The sequence below is a fragment of the Pleurodeles waltl genome, chromosome 10 (genome assembly GCF_031143425.1).
Source record: "Pleurodeles waltl isolate 20211129_DDA chromosome 10, aPleWal1.hap1.20221129, whole genome shotgun sequence".
Classification (NCBI taxonomy): Eukaryota; Metazoa; Chordata; class Amphibia; order Caudata; family Salamandridae; genus Pleurodeles; species Pleurodeles waltl.
The window spans coordinates 892,816,488-892,839,185 of record NC_090449.1 but is presented as its reverse complement, the minus strand read 5'-3'; the positions used below and the strand labels follow the sequence as shown (position 1 = coordinate 892,839,185).

The window sequence follows — 22,698 nt, the reverse complement described above, 5'->3', positions numbered from 1 at the left end:
TTATATTTGCTTTATATTTATATGTTCGATGGCATGTGTAGCTGCAGAGACACATGCTGTGCACAGTCCGCCGTCTGGTGTTGGGCTCAGAGTGTTACAAGTTGTTTTTCTTCGAAGAAGTCTTTTCGAGTCACGAGACCGAGGGACTCCTCCCACTTCGATTCCATTGCGCATGGGCGTCGACTCCATCTTAGATTGTTTTTTTTCCGCCATCGGGTTCGGACGTGTTCCTTTTCGCTCCGTGTTTCGGGTCGGAAAGTTAGTTGGAATCTCGGAAAAAAACGTCGGTATTGTTTGCGTTCGGTATCGGGTTAGTTAGAACAAATCGACACCGAATTTTGAAGAGCTCCGGTGGCCCTTCGGGGTTTTTCGATCCCCGTCGGGGCCTGGTCGGCCCGGCCACGTGCGACTTCAAGGCTCATGGAACGGACCCCATTCCGCTTCTGCCCAAAATGCCATCACAAGTATCCGTATACGGATCACCATCTGGTCTGTAACTTGTGCTTGTCCCCCGAGCACAAGGAGGATACTTGTGAAGCCTGTCGAGCGTTTCGGTCGAGGAAGACGCTGAGAGACCGAAGAGCCAGGAGACTACAAATGGCGTCCACGCCGACAGGTCAAGATCGTTTCGAGGAGGAAGAAGAAGCTTTCTCCGTCCGCGAGTCGGATTCGGAAGAACTCGACGCCGAAGAAACGACCAAAACCGTGAGTAAGACGTCGAAAATCAAGACTCACGAGAAGTCTACAAAAGCCCAGGGGACGCCACCGCCAACATGCCATGGCTTAACCCGAAAAATAGGTGACCCATCCAAGGCACCGAAAAAGGGCATGCTGGTGTCGAAGTCATCCGACTCAGGTCGAGATACCGCCACACAGCAACCTCGGAGCCGAGACAGCGGCTCCGAGAAACTTCGGCACAGAGACAGCGGCACCGAAGAATTTCGTCACCGAGACACCACGCCGAAAACAAAGAAGGTTTCTTCGGAGCCTAAAAAGACTTCCGAAAAGGTTTCGGTTCTGAAACAGCCAGCCTCGGAGCCGAAAACTAGTTCCCATACAGAGGAACAAGGATTAACCTCCCAATTACATAGATTTGGAGAGGAGCTTCAAGCTGTAGAGCCTGACTACACACAAAGAAGGCTTCATATTCATGAGGACACAGGGAAGATAACCACTCTTCCCCCAATCAAAATAAAAAGGAAACTTGCCTTTCAACAAAAGGACAAGCAACCACAGGCAAAGGTGGCAAGGAAAACAACCCCACCACCGTCTCCACCACCATCAATACATGCATCACCAGCAACAACTCCACCACTGATGCACTCACCAGCTCATACCACAATGAGTCAGGATGATCCCGATGCATGGGACCTCTACGATGCTCCAGTGTCTGACAATAGCCCAGACTCTTATCCTACAAAACCGTCACCACCTGAGGACAGTACATCCTATACACAGGTGGTCGCAAGGGCAGCCGAGTTTCACAATGTCTCCTTACATTCGGAACCAATTGAGGATGACTTTCTCTTTAACACCCTATCCTCCACCCATAGCCAGTATCAATGCCTTCCCATGCTCCCAGGAATGCTAAGACATTCAAAACAAATTTTTCAGGATCCATTTAAAGGCAGAGCCATAACTCCAAGGGTGGAGAAAAAATATAAGCCACCGCCCACAGATCCAATTTATATTACAACACAACTAACACCAGACTCAGTAGTTGTGGGGGCAGCTCGTAAGAGAGCCAACTCTCATACCTCAGGCGATGCACCACCTCCAGACAAGGAGAGCCGCAAATTTGATGCTGCGGGAAAAAGGGTTGCAGCACAAGCAGCAAATCAGTGGCGTATTGCCAATTCACAAGCACTTTTGGCAAGATACGACAGGGCTCATTGGGATGAAATGCAACATTTCATCGAACACTTACCCAAGGAGTTCCAAAAAAGAGCGCAACAGGTGGTGGAAGAGGGACAAAGTATCTCAAATAATCAGATACGGTCTTCCATGGATGCAGCAGATACAGCTGCAAGGACAATAAACACTGCAGTCACAATACCAAGGCACGCATGGCTGCGCACTTCTGGGTTCAAACCGGAAATCCAGCAGGCTGTGCTCAATATGCCGTTTAATGAACAGCAATTGTTTGGGCCGGAGGTAGACACTGCCATCGAAAAACTCAAAAAGGACACCGATACAGCCAAAGCCATGGGCGCACTCTACTCCCCGCAGAGCAGAGGCACATTTCGGAAAACACCTTTTAGGGGAGGGTTTCGAGGTCAACCCACAGAAACCACAACCTCACAAACAAGGCCTACCTACCAGGGTCAATATCAGAGGGGAGGTTTTCGGGGGCAATTTAGAGGGGGCCAATTCCCAAAAAATAGAGGAAAATTCCAAGGCCCTAAAACCCCTCAAAATAAGCAGTGACTCACAAGTCACACAACCCCATCACATAACACCTGTGGGGGGAAGACTAAGCCAATTTTACAAACTTTGGGAGGAAATAAAAACAGACACTTGGGTCTTAGCAATTATCCAGCATGGTTATTGCATAGAATTTCGCCAATTCCCTCCAAACGTCCCACCGAAAACACACAATATGTCAAAACAACATATAGATCTTCTAGGACTAGAAGTTCAAGCATTGCTACAAAAGGACGCAATAGAATTAGTACCAATTCAACAAAAAAACACAGGAGTTTACTCACTGTACTTTCTAATACCCAAAAAGGACAAAACTCTGAGACCAATACTAGATCTCAGAACACTAAATACCTACATAAAATCAGACCACTTTCACATGGTCACATTACAAGACGTAATCCCACTGCTCAAACAGCAAGACTACATGACAACATTAGATCTAAAAGATGCGTATTTCCATATACCAATACATCCTTCACACAGGAAATACCTAAGGTTCGTATTTCAAGGAATACATTACCAATTCAAAGTGTTGCCATTCGGAATAACAACTGCGCCAAGAGTTTTTACAAAATGCCTGGCAGTAGTAGCTGCACATATCAGAAGGCAGCAAATACATGTGTTCCCGTACTTAGACGACTGGTTAATCAAAACCAACACGCTAAAACAGTGTTCACAGCACACAAAATATGTCATACAAACCCTTCACAGGCTAGGTTTCTCCATCAACTACGCGAAGTCACACCTTTTGCCGTGTCAAACGCAGCAATACTTAGGAGCGACAATCAACACAACAAAAGGGATTGCCACTCCAAGTCCACAACGGGTTCAAACATTTCACAAAGTAATACAGGCCATGTATCCAACACAAAAGATACAAGTCAGAATGGTAATGAAACTACTAGGCATGATGTCTTCATGCATAGCCATTGTCCCAAACGCAAGATTGCACATGCGACCCTTACAACAGTGCCTAGCATCACAATGGTCACAAGCACAGGGTCAACTTCTAGATCTGGTGTTGATAGACCGCCAAACATACATCTCGCTTCTATGGTGGAACAGTACAAATTTAAACCGAGGGCGGCCTTTCCAAGACCCAGTGCCACAATACGTCATAACAACAGATGCTTCCATGACAGGGTGGGGAGCACACCTCAATCAACACAGCATCCAAGGACAATGGGACATACATCAGAGACAGTTTCACATAAATCACTTGGAAATGTTAGCAGTATTTCTAGCGCTGAAAGCATTTCAACCCATAATAACCCAAAAATACATTCTTGTCAAAACAGACAACATGACAACAATGTATTATCTAAACAAACAAGGAGGGACACACTCAACACAGTTGTGCCTCCTAACACAGAAAATATGGCATTGGGCGATTCACAACCACATTCGCCTAATAGCACAATTTATTCCAGGGATTCAGAACCAGTTGGCAGACAATCTCTCTCGAGATCACCAACAAACCCACAAATGGGAAATTCACCCCCAAATACTAAACAATTACTTTCAAATTTGGGGAACGCCTCAAATAGATCTATTTGCAACAAAGGAAAACTCAAAATGCCAAAACTTCGCATCCAGGTACCCACAAGATCAATCCCAAGGCAATGCTCTATGGATGAACTGGTCAGGGATCTTTGCATACGCTTTTCCCCCTCTCCCTCTCATTCCATATGTAGTAAACAGGTTGAGTCAAAACAAACTCAAACTCATACTAATAGCACCAACATGGGCGAGGCAACCTTGGTACACGACACTACTAGACCTGTCAGTAGTACCTCATGTCAAACTACCCAACAAACCAGATCTGTTAACACAACACAAACAACAGATCAGACATCCAAATCCAGCATCTTTGAATCTAGCAATTTGGCTCCTGAAATCCTAGAATTCGGACACTTGCACCTCACACAAGAATGTATGGAGGTCATAAAACAAGCTAGGAAACCTACCACTAGACACTGCTACGCAAACAAGTGGAAAAGATTTGTGTATTACTGCCAGAATAATCAAATTCAGCCATTACACGCATCTCCAAAGGATATAGTAGGATATTTACTACATTTGCAAAAATCAAATCTAGCTTTCTCTTCCATAAAAATACATCTCACCGCAATATCAGCTTACCTACAAATTACTCATTCAACTTCACTATTTAGAATACCAGTCATTAAAGCGTTTATGGAAGGCTTAAAAAGAATCATACCACCAAGAACACCACCTGTTCCTTCATGGAACCTCAACATTGTCTTAACAAGACTCATGGGTCCACCTTTCGAGCCCATGCATTCTTGTGAAATGCAATACTTAACGTGGAAAGTTGCATTTTTGATTGCCATCACATCTCTAAGAAGAGTGAGCGAGATTCAAGCATTTACCATACAAGAACCATTTATTCAGATACATAAAAATAAAGTAGTTCTAAGAACAAATCCTAAATTTTTACCAAAGGTTATCTCACCGTTCCACTTAAATCAAACAGTAGAATTACCAGTGTTCTTCCCACAACCAGATTCTGTAGCTGAAAGAGCACTACATACATTAGACATCAAAAGAGCACTAATGTACTACATTGACAGAACGAAACTAATTAGAAAAACAAAACAACTATTTATTGCCTTTCAAAAACCTCATACAGGAAATCCAATTTCAAAACAAGGCATTGCTAGGTGGATAGTTAAGTGTATTCAAACCTGCTATCTTAAAGCAAAGAGAGAGCTGCCTATTACACCAAAGGCACACTCAACCAGAAAGAAAGGTGCTACTATGGCCTTTCTAGGAAATATTCCAATGACCGAAATATGTAAGGCAGCAACATGGTCTACGCCTCATACATTTACCAAACACTACTGTGTAGATGTGTTAACTGCACAACAAGCCACAGTAGGTCAGGCTGTACTAAGAACATTATTTCAAACTACTTCAACTCCTACAGGCTGAACCACCGCTTTTGGGGAGATAACTGCTTACTAGTCAGTGCACAGCATGTGTATCTGCAGCTACACATGCCATCGAAAGGAAAATGTCACTTACCCAGTGTACATCTGTTCGTGGCATGAGTCGCTGCAGATTCACATGCGCCCACCCGCCTCCCCGGGAACCTGTAGCCGTTTAGAAGTAGATCTTCAACATTTGTACATTTGTAAATATATTACTTTAACCTTTATTATGTACATACATATTCATTCCATTGCATGGGCACTATTACTAACATACACAACTCCTACCCCACCCTCTGCGGGGAAAACAACCTAAGATGGAGTCGACGCCCATGCGCAATGGAATCGAAGTGGGAGGAGTCCCTCGGTCTCGTGACTCGAAAAGACTTCTTCGAAGAAAAACAACTTGTAACACTCCGAGCCCAACACCAGACGGCGGACTGTGCACAGCATGTGAATCTGCAGCGACTCATGCCACGAACAGATGTACACTGGGTAAGTGACATTTTCCTTACTTTATTAATCCACTAATATTATTTATTTTTTCAAACAGTTTCTGTCCCCCTGAGATTTTGTCTCGAACCCCGGGGGTTCCCCAGACCACAGGTTAAGAACCATGTAGCCCATCTGTAGTACGTTTGAGAAAGTTAATGGATAGGCCCATGTGTCATTTTAGGTTTGGTATGCATGTGTGGAAACGGGATCAGTCAAAAATAAAAAAAATATGGTTTTCCCAGGCTTCATCTTATCATCTTAGACATGAGGAATCAACAGAGAGCAGTTTTAATTTAAATGTGTTTGTATTAATTCACAACAGCAATAGAAGTGAAGCCAGTAAAAGTACTCAAATTACATTTCAATATATATTGTACGCAGTCATAGCATTGACTACTTCAAAATATCACAGTAGGCAGTATATAACCAAAGCCTACAATAACCAAAATATGGGGACAGTGTTGAAAGGGAGGGGCTGAAGAAGCTGTATCTCGGGCACAAGATTGGGTCTGTGACGTATCAGAACTTAGCAAATCACAAACATCGGTTCAGCTTAATAACAGTACTGAGGTGTGCTGTACCACCTATGTGTCTGGTATCCAGCCCCTCATAGTGAGTGTTTTTGGTGGGGCAGCCATATCCCCTTATTGTTGTGGTGGTCTCTTGATTACAGAGGATAACCTTCAGGGTGGGCATGTGTCATTCTTGGCCTCTATGTTCACGATATAGGTACCTGGGTTTTCACCTCCCACAAACACCATTCTGCTGGCATGTAGCATTCTCACCACACTGGACTCCGCACATGCTCATCCTAATGGCCAACCATTTGTTAGTGTTGGGGTCGCAGGTGCTTTCCATTGCATCGGGGAGGCAGGATTCAAGGGTATGTGTTAGTGTGTGGCCAGTTAATTCCGTTGTGGTGGTTGTGATTTCTACCCATGCCAATTGTAATGGCAGACATTCCCACACCGTATGATAAAAATCAGCTTCCGCTAACTTGCATCTTGGTCATTGGGACGTGGAGGCAGGGAGCATGTGCTTAATATGTTAGAGGAGGGATAGGCATGATGAGTGTAGTTAAACTGTGTTAAGCGCAACCTGGGATTTCTGGACACCTCCTTCACATTTTGCACTGCTTGCGGCCAGGTCTTGTTTGTCAATGGCTGAGGAAGAACTTCATTCCACCGGGTCAGGGTTTTCCCCACATCTGCCAAAGCCTCAGTCAGCAGTGCTACATAAAGTGCCGAAGTGGCCTGACGTGTCCCATCGCATGTAAGGAATATGTGCAGGATGGTGATTGGGGCAGTTCGGCTTCTCCAGTTCCTGGATAGCTTAAAAAGTGGCTCACACGCAGGGTGTATGTGTTCATGATGTCCGCGAAGGACATGAGAGTTCCCTTATGGAATAAATCACCTAAAATTTCAATTCCTTCCACTTTCCATGACACTAGGCCGTGTTTGAGTAGACAACTCCCGCATATCTGTTAGTTGGTCCAAAAAAATCAAAGGTGAGTAGGAGATGGTGGGGCTACGCCCATGTACGAACCAGTGCCAACATGCTCACGCTATTCATCATGCCCAATCCTCTTTGTGGAGTACAAGTGCAGTCGTCCGTCAGCCAGATGTAGATACTCCTGTCACCAAGTCTGTCTCGGACGGCCATCAAATCAGGGCTCAGTGCCATGTCCAACCAGCTCAGTGGCTATTACAGCTGTGCCACTGCGTAATAAAGTTTGAAATTGGGCATGCTCAATCCCCCTTCAAGGAATGGTTGCTGTGTGATGGCTAGAGCTACCCGTCAGCAGCCCACACCCTATATCAAGGCCATTAGGAGGCCCTTGAATTCTGAAAAAAAATATTTGGGAAGCACGATTGGCAGCACAGCAAAAGAAAATGCAGCAACTTGTGGAGCACCAGCATCTTGGTGATTGCCACTTGTCCCAGTGGAGACAGGGGCAGGGAGCCTCAAAAAAGGAGTGATCCACGCACCGATCACACTGCATGGTCTACGTTGCCCTGCCTAACGGTGTGGTATTTTTGGACTCCCAGATATTTGAAGGTCATAACACCATTTGAGATGGTGTTCTGAAGAGGCAGCCCTGTGGGATTTGGGGGTTGGAACAAGGGGAAACAAACAAGACTTGGGCAAATTGACTCTTAGGCCTGACACGGTTCCGAAATCATCCTGTAGCTGCTACAAGTCCGGCAGATAGGCTAAAAAATCACGCAGGAAGATCAATGCTTCACCTGCGTAGAGGGACACAATATTATAAGTGTGCAGTTCTGGAACCTCCCCCACTTCGGTCCCCCGCAGTCACAAGCAACAGGCAAGTGGTTCCATTGTAATTGCAAACCGCAAAGGCGACAGTAGGCACCCTTGTTTAGTGCCCCCCAGTATAGGGAAGCGGCCCGATGTCAACTGACCCGTCCTCACTCTAGCCGCTGGGTTTGAGTACAGTGTTCGGATGCACCCTAACAACCCCGGGTCGAAACCCATATGCTGTAATGTTGTTAGTAAAAAAAAAAAAATCCCAGTTCAGGATATCAAAGGCTTTCTCGATGTCAAGAGATACCACAACCCTGATGTATGCCTCTGGATGTGTGTCATGAATGATCCCCAAGAGCCGTCTTATGTTGAGGACGACCAGGTATGAATCCATATTGGTCATTGTGCACCAATGTGCCTATCAGCGGAAGTAGTCTGTTGTGAGTATTTTCTCCAAACCTTTACAGTCTAGGTTAGGGAGCTATAATGAGCAGTATGACCGGACATCAAGCGGGTCATGTCCCAGTCTGGTGGAAGACAATTATTAGTGCCTTACATTGTGATTTCTGAAGCTTGCCACGTGATCTGGTTCCTCGAACACTTCCAGGAGCGGTTGGGTAAGTAGGGCACAAAACCCTGCATAGTATTCAATCAGTAGCCCATCCGGGCCCGGAGTCTTATTACGAGCTATCAAGGCCACAGCTGCTGTAACCTCCTCTAAGTGGATGGGTTGATCCAGCTCAGCTCTACTGTATATATCAGTGACAGTCGTGTTAATATGAGTCCAGTCATGATTCCATGTATCAGATTGGGGGCTACCACAACTCAGAACAAAATACCGTAGTAATCGCATAATGAGTCGTTGATATCAGCCTGCATAGTGGGCATTGGGCCATCGTCTTGTCTTATGGCTCCAATTGCAACACGCTGCTGGTCTTCCTTGACAGTCGCGCTAATAATCTGCCCGATCTGCCACCCACTGCATGTAGCATAGTCAGTCAGTGCTTGTAATCATGGCACCTTAATCTGGTCTCCGCTTCCCTATATCACTCAATCAAGCGGCAGAGATGCTTAGTCCCTGTAGCTCAGGCAGCCACTGCTCTCTCCAAGGGCCGCAACTCCCTCTCCACTGTATCTTGTCCTGCAGTGTCCGTCGGAACCCCCAGGTGGTAGCAATGCAGTGACCACTTACCACTACCTTGTGCACATCCCATTCCGTGGCCGTAATGGGAGTGGACCCTTTGTTAAGGTCGAAGTATTGGATGATGCATATAGCAAGGCCTTCATTGAAGGGAAGGTCCAATAATACATCGGCTTTAAGGCGCCGGATGGGAATAAACAAATGTGGCCTGCCCCACAGCGCAACCCGCAGCGGACAATGGTCAAAGAGTGTGCAGGCCAGATATGCCGATTGGGTGATCAGTGGACCCAGGTAGTCGATGCAAAGGATCAAGTGTAGCCTAGTGGGGAGATTGTGAACCTGTGAATAGAATGATTATTTGCGGTCTGCCATGTGGCCCAGTCGCACCACATCATGTAGGTGTCGCTGTCATTCAAGATCCTAAGTGTTGCGTCGTGCAAGACTCTGCTGCACCTCATAAGTGGGGAGTAGAATGGTCCCAGAGCACATCTGGTACACAGTCGAAATCTCCATTCCAAAGGGTGGGCACCATTAGATCATGGAAGATGGGGGGGTGAGCACATCAAAGAAGCTTGACTGGAGTTGAGTGCATCAATAGCGCTGGGGTGAGCACATTAAAGAAGTCTGATTGACTGGATTTGGGTGCATCAATTTCCATGAGTGTCAATCACGTTGCATCCAGATGACCCTCCAACACTACATATCTACTCCACATGCCTGTGTTGTGTCTCTTCAGTACATATGGAACTATCAAACCCTCAGCACTATCCCTATAAGTACACCGCTGGCAAATGAAAAGGAGGATGTGCCCTAGACTTGTCCTCTCCATTTGTCCTGAACCTTCTGAAGTTCCATGGCTGTGAGATGCATTTCTTGCAACATGGCATTGTGTGTGTGATGACGCTTTAGGTATGCGTGGATTCAATAGCGTTTAGCAGAAGTCGCCATGACGCACACATTCCATATCATTACGTTGTATTGGGAAGTAAGTGTATCAGTGCGTGTTCCCTATGAGGTGTAGCAGTAGTGGACATGCCAAGAGGCAAGCCCTGAGCTCAGGGCATTCTGTGCCCTATGTCTGCAACAACTAATTACCCAAAAATGTATCCCTCCCTCCCAATGATGTGCTCTCCATAGGAGTCGACATGTACAGCGACTTCAGAGAAATAAACCTGAAACAGCAAATATAGCATAACAGTTGTTCCTCTCAGCGAGATCTGATGACACATGTACCCGGCCTATCGCCCCTGAACAAGAAACTCAAAACCTGTATGATGGGCAAAACATATCCACTTTGAAGTGTGTCTTTCTCTGTGGGGCATGGGAATGTTAGTGTCCAACTGTTCAACTACTTAGCCCTGGAACTAGAAAGCCATCATCCAGCTCACCCAAGCTTTACAGCTTACCTTGAAAGTGCACATCAGCCCTTAGGGTGTATGTATACCATTACATAGGGCTCTTCACTATCTTCGTCACAGGTCATCTGCAGGCCGTGGAGTGATTTTAGACCTTTGTAGATGCCAGCTGTCAATGACACCGAGCCCCCTGAGTTTGAGCGGGTACATAGTGCGCTTTATAAATTCTCTGATTGATTGATTGATTGAGCCAGACTCCGATTGATGGTAAATCCGCAGAAGAGAGAAGGCGTTAGTGCTGTGAGCCCTCTAGCACTGCCTTTGCTTGCTCTGCTGCTACTTGATCTCGGGATGGCTTCATCCTAAGGGGTCTTTGCCTGCGTCGTCTGGGTTTAGGCACTAACCATTTGTAGGAAGCTGACTCTTTATATGGTTTATCAAAATTAGATTTACTGTTCAAAGAGTCTAGGGATACCCTCACTAGTGGACAGGGATTGTTCTAGCAATCCCAAGGTGCTCTTTTAGGGAGTAGTGTGGTCGAGCAGCCATAGACTTATCAGAGAGGAGTGTGAGACATTTGCAAGTAAACACAGTCAAAACATGAGACACACGACTCAAAAAGGAGATCCACACCAATTTACAAAAATAACAAGTAGGTGTCCAGTTTTGGGGAACCACCGCGGTCCGCAGTCCTCTTCAGCTGCACGTGGGTGCCTGTAAGGATGCAGTTGAGCAGCTCTGCTATGCCATACAAGTTCCCTGGTGCGAAGGCTGGCAGTCTTCACGGACTTTTGGAAGTCTCAACAGTTGGAGGACGAGGCGTCTTTGGCACGATAGTCAAAGATGGCAGGCAGGCTGGCAGGGTTGGCACCGAGTCCGTCAACCCATCTTCAGTTCTTGCTTTTGCGTCTCTAGAGTGTCCTCCTTCAGGTCAGCGTGATATTATTTCCTACTGCCAGGGGCTTCCCTAAATACTGAATTTTAGGGATGTTTCAGGGAGTGGGGGTAGTAGCCACTACATTCCCCTTACAAACTCCTCCTGTGGGAAGTGAGCATAACCCTGTCCCAGAGTTCCTAATTCTGCCAACACCAAGAAGGCAGATTTCTAAATGTGTCCACATCAGGAAGCGCACCTAAGGGGTGGGACTGATCTGAGGGGTGGTCACAGCTCCTTGACTACTAATTTTCCCATCTGTCCAAGTGGCAAATGGGCACTGGGGTAGGGGGATTGGTATCCTCACCTTTGAGGGAAGCCAGAGCTACATATCAAGGGTGGTGGGCTTCTTTGAAGCCCCTGTCCTTGGAATGCAGATTCACAAGTCATCCTGTTGGGACTGGTGTGCTAACACCCCTACCAGAACAGGCTTTGCTTCCATCCGCCCGAAAGCAAAGGCTCTCACCCCTGGGGGTTAGAAACATGTCAGATGGTAGCAGCTCAGTTAGAACTGGTCAGCCAGCACACAGGTAACTGGTGGGGTTTTCGGGGTGCACCTCTAAGGTGCCCTCTAGGTGCAGGTATTAAAGAATCCATCACTGGCATCATTGAATGTTTATCAAAACATGATGTTTGATACCAAGCTCCCCTATCTTCAGTGAAGCCATCATGTTGCGGGGGAACGCATATTGACCAGTGTCCAGCACATGTACTTAAAATGGCTTCCCTGTCCACTCATGTATGTCGGAGAATCAACAAAGACATCGCTGGGGTATATCTACATCCTCACATGTAATATAATGCATCCTGCATTAGAGCTGTAAGGCCTACTGTAGGGGTGACTTACATATAATGCATGTGGTGTTAGGAGACATAGCACACAGGCTGTATGCCATGTTGTGTTTTCACTTTTAGCTGCACCAAGACACGCAGCATACAATGGCAGTCTGTATGTGCTAGGTGAGGGGTCCCTGAGAGTGGCACAATACATGCTGCAGCCCTTGGGGCCTCTCTTTCGTACCCATGCCCTAGTTATCAGGGGTGCGATTTATTAGGGACTTATAAGGGTGCGAAAGGTATGGCCTATTGGGGAACAGTTGAACAGTTTGAGGGAAAGAGATCTGGCACTGCGGACCTGGTTAGCAGAAACCCATTGCACTTTTAGTCGAAATTGCATCAAATACCAGGCAAAAAGTCGGGATGACCATGTCAAAAAAGGGTACGTTTCTACACCATTCTCCAGCACTCTTTTTTCAAGACTTTATTTTTTGTTTTTCGATAATAAAAATCAGAACATCAGTTGACTTTTGCGTGAAGAGATATAAAGAAGGTGCACCTAAAGCAATTCAGCACATATTCAGTAATGTATAGCAGGACAAATCAGCTGAACATACAGGGCTACTCGTGCTCAGAGACATGCAGTACACAGATAAGTTAATAAATACTGGGACAATGTAAGGTAACCCAGAGAAGGAAAAGGAGAGGGATGGGAGGTGAGTGGCGGCAGCCAGGAGATCCAAGAAGGCATGGCAGTAGGTCTGGAAAGGTCATGGTCATTGGCTAGCGTTCCCCTTATGTTCTTAGGTCGTGAGGTGGGGGGTTGTAGAGTTGCATATAATTTGCTGGTAGTATTGCAGAAGACCAGGCAGTCAAGCCAGGCCTTGATGGTAGGGGAGTGTTTGGTGCATCAGTGAAGTGCTATTTCATGGTTAGCTATCAATAATGCAATGGCAGTAAAACCCTGCACTGCCTTAGGGATATCTACTACATACCCCAGCAAAGCAACCAGGGAACCAGGAGTAAGATCCTAGTCTATGATTTGGGTCAACAGATAGTAGATAGCTTGCCAGGAAGGCGCAACATGGGTGCATGACCACGAGAGATGGGCGAAGTCGTCATCGGGACTGTGGCATTTGTGGCATGCTGAGGATTTCGAGGGGTCCGGGCGTGTTACGGGGTGCCTGGGCTGGGTAAGGACAGCTGGATGAGGAGGATTAGTAAGGATAAAACCTTTCCTGCCTCAGAGCTCGCTAACAAGCGCTCGATGTGGATGCCATCTTGGCCACGCTCCATCAACAGAGTGCAATTGCCGTGCTTCTACAGAGCATGTAGTCACATTTTGAGGCTTCTGTCAGAAGCCAGGGGGCTTTTTTTATTTAGTAATTCTGCTCAAGTAAGTAAGTAACCAAAAATGATTTGTTTCTGCTTGGAAGGAGGGTGAAGATGCTAAAAACAAAAATATCAAAAGAGCAAAGAACAGAGTTCAGTGTGTACAGAAAAATAGTTGCAGAACAGTAAGGTTTATTTAGGGTTTTTTTTTTAAAAGGGAGGCTTTCCGGAGGTCTTGGAAAGCCAGTCTGCAAAGCAGGAAGCAGAAAGGAAAAGACTGCTCAGGCGAGGGTTTTCACCAGTTGAGTATAGGGATTTGCTAAGTTAGCCTTTAAGCATTTTTTTCTTTAAATAAAGGGGTTCTTTCCTACATGGCGTGTATGTCAGGGGCCCAACACATTTCCTCACATCTTTGAAGCCTATTGTTTATGCCTGTTGACAGTTGCCTATTCTTCCCTTTGTTCTGCCATTTTGATCATAAAATTAAAGACCTGCCCAATTGCTTATTTTAGTTTGTTTTTTCAGTTCATTAGACTTTTCATCACCTATTTTATACTAGGCCCTGCTTCTTTTTTCTGTTTATAGTTTTCTTCCATGTTTTGTAGCAGTTCGATTACTCATCAGGACACGTATATGGTGAAAGAATAATAAGTAAACACATTTGTAAACTTTAAACATTTTGTTCAATTTGTAGGCAAAGTTATAAGGAAGGGTAGTTATTCTACTTGTTTGTTTTGCCTAGCTAACGAACATTTCTGTTAAACTTGTACATGACCCCAGGAACTCCCCGGGCTATGTGTGGCATGGAGCTTACATTTTTTGAAAAACATAAGGTATTTAAAGAAATGCTAGTAATATGAAGTCATATGTTTCACATATAATCAATGACATGTACTTTTATATAGTAGTCACACAAAAAGCAATATAAAACATTAATATTTATCTTTGCAGCACATTACTGACCAACAAGGAAGATCTCCATTGAACATTTGTGAAGAAAACAAACAAAATGAGTGGGAAGGGACTGCAAAGCTGTTGAAGGAGAGTATGAACAAACCTGTAAGTTGTCTATATTCATCATTCTGGGTCCTCATAGCATACACCAAGTTCTGTTTCCGCCCGGCTGTAGCACACTGTAAATTTCCTCAGTTAAACACATTGTTGGAGAAAAAACTTGAAAGGGGTATCCAGACTGCAAACTTCCTCAGTTAAACTAATTGTTGGAGAAAAAACTTGAAAGGTATAACCAGACTCGGATAAAACAGCTCCTGTGTTTTGGTTTAGCGTGTCCAGGTGCAAGACAGAAAACCTTGCAAGCATCCTATTATTCAGGTGTAGCCGGCCTTATTCATCAAATGTAAAATGTTTTACGGTCATTGTTATTATTCATGTTGTAATAGATTTCTCCAGCATTGAATTGTAATATACTGTTTGAAATCCTCCCATGCCCTTGGCAAACTGGGAACTCTCCTTTATGCTAAAGTGCCTTGAAAAGTCTGTTTGAGCTCACAGTTATGTATACCTCACTGACTTCCAGTGATGCCTCTCTATAGTGCCTCACTTTTCCTAGCTTCTACCTGCACATGATAGTGCTTGGGAGTACTCAAGTAGTTCTTTCTCCAACACAGACTTGTGTCTCGGAACGTGTGCAATGTTTTCAGTACCAAGAGTGTTTTTTGTATTTTCAAACTGACCCTAAAAGAAGACTTTATTTAAGGCTTGGGGACAGTGTGTCACAAAGCATATCTCCAGACCACATATAGAGTATGTCCATTAGCTGCATCTGGACTGTGATGTGTTAGAATGTGAAATAGTCCAGTGTTTTTCCTCAAGGGCGAGAAGAAGAGCTGTGATGGTAATGGCACAATCTCTGACAGAACAGTTACCCATAGCTTTAATTTAACTTTAATTTGTGCAAAAAAGCAGTAAAACACTAAGATATGTTAACCTATTATTGCAACAACTCCTGTTTTTAGTTTTCGCCTATGCAGCACTTGCGCTGGGTTTGCGAATTTGCTTGTATTTTAAAAAAATCTTAAAGGGGGCTTAGTGCCTGCCCATTATTTACCTTCATTTACGACTGGCTGGCACCCACATGGCTCTCACATCACTTTTCTTAGCATTGGCTATCTTCCACGTCATTCTTGTTTCCTTGATTACCATTGGTCAGCACCTCTTCCTCGCTTCCATCTTCCTCCTGGGCTTTGAGTTCAAGTCTTCATCCTGCCATGGAGCTGGAGCCAGGACCAAGGACTGCTTCTAGTGATCAGTGTCCTTCCACTGCAAGCACCTACAGGGCTGGTTTTTAGTTTTTTAAAAACTTTTTCCTAATCTCTCTGGACACTGAAATCCACTCGCTCCTTCCCTGCACCTCTTCTGCATCATTACTTGCACCAGCCCCCACGCCATTATTTCCCCACACCCACCCTGTTCTATTTTGTGCCCTGACCCCCCTTCCCCCCCCCACCTCACTGGGTTTTTAATAATTGCTCTTCAAGAGAATACACCTCCACTGCTCTGTTTGACATCAGGAAATGTTTCCTGTGAAATAAACTTGTTTATCAAGTGCTTCATAAAATGAAAAAATGAAACCTGTTCCATTCTGTGAACTCTGTGTCCCCCATGAAATTAATCATCAGTGTGCCATCACTTCACTCAGTCGTGTCAGTCAGCTTCAGACATTAACTTCAGAATAACCATTCTTCCAAATAGACAAGGACAAGCCCTACATTCCTGCCAAAAGTAGACTCTAAGTTCCACTTAAATCAATCTTTTGAGTTACCAGTATTTTTACCCAACATGATTCAGTTGCATTAAGAGCTTTACACACACTGTATTTAAATAGAGCTCTTTTATATTGACAGAACTCGTAATTTAGGAAAACACAACAACTTTTTGTTGTATGCTGTAAGCCACATATTGAAAGAGACATTTCTAAATCAAGTATTTCATGTTGGATTGTAGAATGTATCCAGACTTGTTACGCTAAAGGCAAACAAACTCTATCTAGTCCTCCAAAAGCTCTCTGTAATCGCAGAAAGGGAGCTTCCATGGCATTCATGTAGAATACCCATAGCTGATGTATGTAAATCAGCTACATGAACCACACCGCACACATTTACAAAATATTACTGTGTAGATGTTATGGCCGTTATCAAGCTAATGTGGATCAAGTAGTTCTCAGAACTTTATTTCAAACAAATGCAACCAACACAGGCTAGCCACTGCCTTAGGAGGAAAACTGCTTTACAGTCAATGCTAAACATTTCTATCTACAACCACACATGCCATCAAACGGAAATGTTACTTACCCAGTAATTATCTGTTTGTGGCATGTAGTGCTGTAGATTCGCATGCACTCACCCTCCTCCCCTGAAACCTGCCTTGGTTGCAATTATCAAGATTAAACATGATATTATTTTCGCATGGTCATCTCATTTAAATGCATTATCATTTACACTCCATCCACACCCGACATACGGAAAAAAAAAATCTGACAATGGAGTCGAGAACCCTGCACATTGCAAGCAAGAGGAGGAGTCACCATACCTTGAGACTTGAAAAACTTCTTCGAAGAAAAACAAGTTGCACACTTCGAAGCCCAACACTAAATGGCAAACTTATGCTAAGCATGGAATCTACAGCACTGCATGCCACAAACAGATGCTTACTGGGTGCGTAACATTTTCCTTTTTTGCAGTCTGTACCACTTCCCCTTGAAAAATCTGGCAACTTGTTCCTCTCAAAACACAAATTTCTTGTCTCTATGTTGGACTCGCAACCTAGAAAAGTGTTGGAATAATGCAAAATATTTTATATCAAATAACATATGTTTCTTTGCTAATGTTAGGGTTTAGATCTGGGAATGGGAGGATCCTGAAAGTGTATAGAGATGAATGGCTTATTGTTCCAAGGTGAAAAAAATCATACTTCTCGAGGATCATTCCTCAGTAACCCAGTTGAGAAGAAAGTAAACAAAGCTCATCACTGACTATTTATTGGAAAATCAGATTAAATACAAATTTATCTTTCCTTTTAGTATCCTTTTTGAACTGCTTGGTAAGGAAAGGATGGTGAGATGGGTGAATATCCTCGAACTTCAGTATGGAGGGGATTTAGCTGATAAGAGCTCATAGGTGCTGTGTGGGGTGTAATCGTTCTTGGTGGAGTTCCAAGAAAAGCATGAATAGAAATAGCATAACTATAACTGTTAAGCAGCTCAGTCTCCACTTGGGCCAAACAGAAGGAGAGGGTTATGCCTGAAATGTGTGGCCAAATCTAGAGAAGAGGATTAAAGTTTTGCCCGGGTCATCAAGGGTGTTCTGCAGAGATGCCTCAGCAGTGTATCATTTTGTCCTTTGTGACAAAGGAGAGGGGGAAGCTATATATAGATATAATAATATATGGGGGGAAAACATAGATTCGTTCTGAACTATGGAGTAAATTACTGTTCGATGGCATCTGTCTTTCGAGTCACGGGACCGAGGGACTCCTCCTCTTTGTCTCCATTGCGCATGGGCGTCGACTCCATCTTCGATTGTTTTCTTTCCGCCATCGGGTTCGGACGTGTTCCTTTCACTCCGGGTTTCGGAACGGAAAGTTAGCTCTAAAATCGGAAAATTACGTCGGTATTGTTGCGTTCGGGATCGGGTTAGATAGCATCGACATCGAATCGATACGATAACATCTCCGTTGCCCTTCGGGGTAGTTTTCGATCCCCCGTCGGGGCCTGGTCGGCCCGACCGCGTGTGACATCGACGCTGATGGAACGGACCCCGTTCCGATTCTGTCCTAAATGCCACAACAAATACCCATATACAGACCAACATTCGGTCTGTAACCTGTGCCTGTCGCCCGAGCACAGGGAAGAAACTTGTGAGGCCTGTCGTGCGTTCCGGTCCCGAAAAACGCTCCGTGACCGCCGAGCCAGAAGACTGCAAGTGGCGTCCACGCCGACAGGACACCGAGATTTCGAGGAACAAGAAGAAGTAGAAGCCTTCTCGATCCATGAATCGGACTCGGACGAATTCGACGACCATGAAACAGTGAGTAAGACGTCGAAGATACCACATAAGAAAACTGACAAGGCCCAGGGGACGCCACTGCCATCAGGCCATGGCTCAACCCATAAAATCGGTGACCGACCATCGGCACCGAAGAAGGCCGAAATAGTGCTGAGATCGTCCGACTCGGGTCGAGACACAGGCACCCAGCCATCTCGGGACCGAGATAGTGCTGCCGACAAAGATCGACGCCGAGATAGCGGAGCCGAAGCTGCTCGACGCAGAGACAGCGGCACCGAGGAGGATCGACGCCGAGAGGGTTCGACTCCGAAAAAGAGAAAAGTCGCCTTGGAGCCGAAAAAGAGCGTGGACATAGTTTTGGTGCCAAAACGACCCGCAACCGAGCCAACTACCGGTTCCTATTCAGAGGAACAATCACTGTCCTCTCAAATGCGAAAGCATAGATTCGAGGAGGAATTACAATCCACCGAGGTGGACCACACTCAAAAACTGATTTTTATACAGAGTGGAACAGGGAAAATAAGCACCCTTCCCCCTATTAGGAGGAAGAGGAGACTTGAATTCCAACAAGAACAAGCACCACAAACAAAACTGGTGAAGAAGGTAACTCCGCCACCCTCTCCTCCACCTGTAGCTCACATTTCACCAGCACAGACTCCGTCACATTCACCGGCTCACACCACCTTAAGCCAAGGTGACCAGGACCAAGATGCTTGGGACTTATACGACGCCCCAGTGTCGGACAACAGTCCAGAGGCGTATCCTACAAAGCCCTCACCACCAGAAGACAGCACAGCATATTCACAAGTGGTGGCTAGAGCAGCAGAGTTCCACAACGTGTCTCTACACTCGGAGCCTGTCGAGGATGACTTCCTCTTCAACACCCTCTCTTCCACACATAGCACCTACCAAAGCCTGCCTATGCTCCGAGGAATGCTAAGGCACGCAAAGGACATATTCAAAGAGCCTGTCAAGAGTAGGGCAATAACACCGAGGGTGGAAAAGAAATATAAAGCACCTCCCACAGACCCAGCTTTCATCACCTCACAACTGCCACCAGATTCGGTTGTGGTAGGGGCAGCTCGCAAGAGAGCAAACTCTCACACATCGGGCGATGCACCACCCCCAGATAAGGAGAGCCGCAAGTTCGATGCAGCCGGTAAAAGGGTCGCAGTACAGGCTGCAAACCAGTAGCGCATCGCTAACTCTCAAGCGCTCCTAGCGCGATATGACAGAGCCCACTGGGATGAGATGCAACACCTCATTGAGCATCTACCCACAGAACTACAAAAGAGGGCGAAACAAGTGGTTGAGGAGGGCCAAAACATCTCCAATAACCAGATACGCTCCTCTATGGACGCAGCGGACACAGCAGCAAGAACAATTAACACGGCAGTAACCATACGAAGGCACGCGTGGCTACGAACATCTGGTTTTAAACCAGAGATACAGCAGGCGGTGCTCAATATGCCGTTCAATGGGCAACAATTGTTCGGACCTGAAGTGGACACGGCAATTGAGAAGCTAAAAAAGGACACTGACACTGCAAAAGCCATGGGCGCGCTCTACTCCCCGCAGAGCAGAGGCACTTTCAACACCTTCCGCAAGACAACCTTTAGAGGGGGGTTTCGGGGTCAAGCCACACAAGCCAGTACCTCACATTCAACACCGTCCACCTACCAGGGACAGTACCAAAGGGGAGGCTTTCGGGGCCAATACAGAGGGGGACAATTCCCTAGAAGCAGGGGAAAATTTCAAGGCCCCAAAACACCTACAACCAAACAGTGACTCACACGTCACTCATCCCCCTCCACACAACACCAGTGGGGGGAAGAATAAGTCAGTATTACCAAGAGTGGGAGAAAATAACAACAGACACTTGGGTCTTAGCAATTATCCAACATGGTTATTGCATAGAATTTCTACAAATCCCTCCAAACATACCACCAAAAACACAGAATATATCAAAACAACATTCGGACCTCCTAGAAATAGAAGTTCAAGCATTACTGCAAAAGAATGCAATAGAACTGGTACCAGATACACAAACAAATACAGGGGTTTACTCACTGTACTTTCTAATACCAAAGAAGGACAAAACACTGAGACCAATCCTAGACCTCAGAACACTAAACACATACATCAAATCAGAACACTTTCACATGGTCACGCTACAGGAAGTGTTACCATTGCTAAAGCAACAAGATTACATGACAACCTTAGATCTCAAAGACGCGTATTTCCACATACCAATACATCCGTCGCACAGGAAATACCTAAGGTTCGTATTCAAAGGAATACATTACCAATTCAAAGTATTGCCGTTCGGTTTAACAACTGCACCAAGAGTCTTCACAAAATGCCTAGCAGTAGTGGCTACACACATCAGAAGGCAGCAAATACACGTATTCCCGTATCTAGACGACTGGCTAATCAAGACCGACTCACTGACAGGGTGCTCACACCACACAGATCAGGTCATACAAACCCTCTACAAACTCGGTTTCACCATCAACTATGCAAAATCACACATTCTGCCGTGCAAAGTACAACAATACCTAGGAGCGACAATAGACACAACGAGGGGAATAGCCACTCCAAGTCCACAAAGGGTTCAAAATTTCCAAAAGATTATACAACGCATGTATCCAACACAAAAAATACAGGCGAAGATGATACTACAACTCCTAGGCATGATGTCCTCATGCATAGCCATTGTCCCGAACGCAAGACTACACATGAGGCCCTTACAACAGTGCCTAGCATCACAATGGTCACAAGCACAGGGTCGCCTTCTAGATCTGGTGTTAATAGACCGCCTAACATACCTCTCGCTTCTATGGTGGAACAATATAAATTTAAACAAAGGGCGGCCTTTCCAAGACCCAGTGCCACAATACGTGATAACAACAGATGCATCCATGACAGGGTGGGGAGCACACCTCAATCAACACAGCATACAAGGACAATGGGATGTACATCAAAGAAAGCTGCATATAAATCACCTCGAACTACTAGCAGTTTTCAAAGCATTAAAAGCATTTCAACCAATCATAACTCACAAATACATTCTTGTCAAAACGGACAACATGACAACAATGTATTATCTAAACAAACAGGGGGGGACACACTCGACACAGCTGTGCCTTCTGTCACAAAAAATATGGCAATGGGCAATTCACAACCACATTCGCCTAATAGCACAGTTTATTCCAGGGATCCAGAATCAACTTGCAGACAATCTCTCTCGAGATCACCAACAGGTCCACGAATGGGAAATTCACCCCCAAATTCTAAACACTTACTTCAAACGTTGGGGAACACCTCAAATAGACTTATTTGCAACAAAGGAGAACGCAAAATGCCAAAACTGTGCATCCAGATACCCACACAGGCAGTCTCAAGGCAATGCCCTATGGATGAACTGGTCAGGGATATTTGCGTACGCTTTTCCCCCTCTCCCTCTCCTTCCATATCTAGTAAACAAATTGAGTCAAAACAAACTCAAACTCATACTGATAGCACCAACATGGGCAAGGCAACCATGGTACACAACACTGCTAGACCTATCAGTAGTACCCCACGTCAAGTTGCCCAACAGGCCAGATCTGTTAACACAACACAAACAACAGATCAGGCATCAAACCCAGCATCGCTGAATCTAGCAATCTGGCTCCTGAAATCCTAGAATTCGGACACTTAAACCTCACACAAGAATGTATGGAAGTCATAAAGCAAGCTAGAAGACCATCCACTAGACACTGCTACGCAAGCAAATGGAAAAGGTTTGTTTGCTACTGCCATCATAATCAAATTCAACCATTACACGCATCTCCAAAGGATGTAGTGGGTTACTTACTACACTTACAAAAATCGAACCTGGCCTTCTCTTCCATTAAAATACACCTCGCAGCAATATCTGCATACCTGCAGATTACCCATTCAACTTCACTATTTAGGATACCTGTCATTAAAGCGTTTATGGAAGGCCTCAAAA

General features: G+C 45.3%; 1 protein-coding gene across 2 annotated transcripts in view; it reads left to right on the top strand.

Moving 5' to 3' along the window:
• Positions 1 to 22,698, top strand: part of KRIT1 (KRIT1 ankyrin repeat containing) — a 449,032-nt gene that overhangs the window by 140,816 nt on the left and 285,518 nt on the right. For both annotated transcript variants that reach the window (XM_069211631.1, XM_069211630.1), the window contains one exon: positions 14,629 to 14,736. In XM_069211631.1, the coding sequence (XP_069067732.1) occupies positions 14,629 to 14,736 (108 nt within the window). The remainder of the gene's footprint in view (positions 1 to 14,628; positions 14,737 to 22,698) is intronic.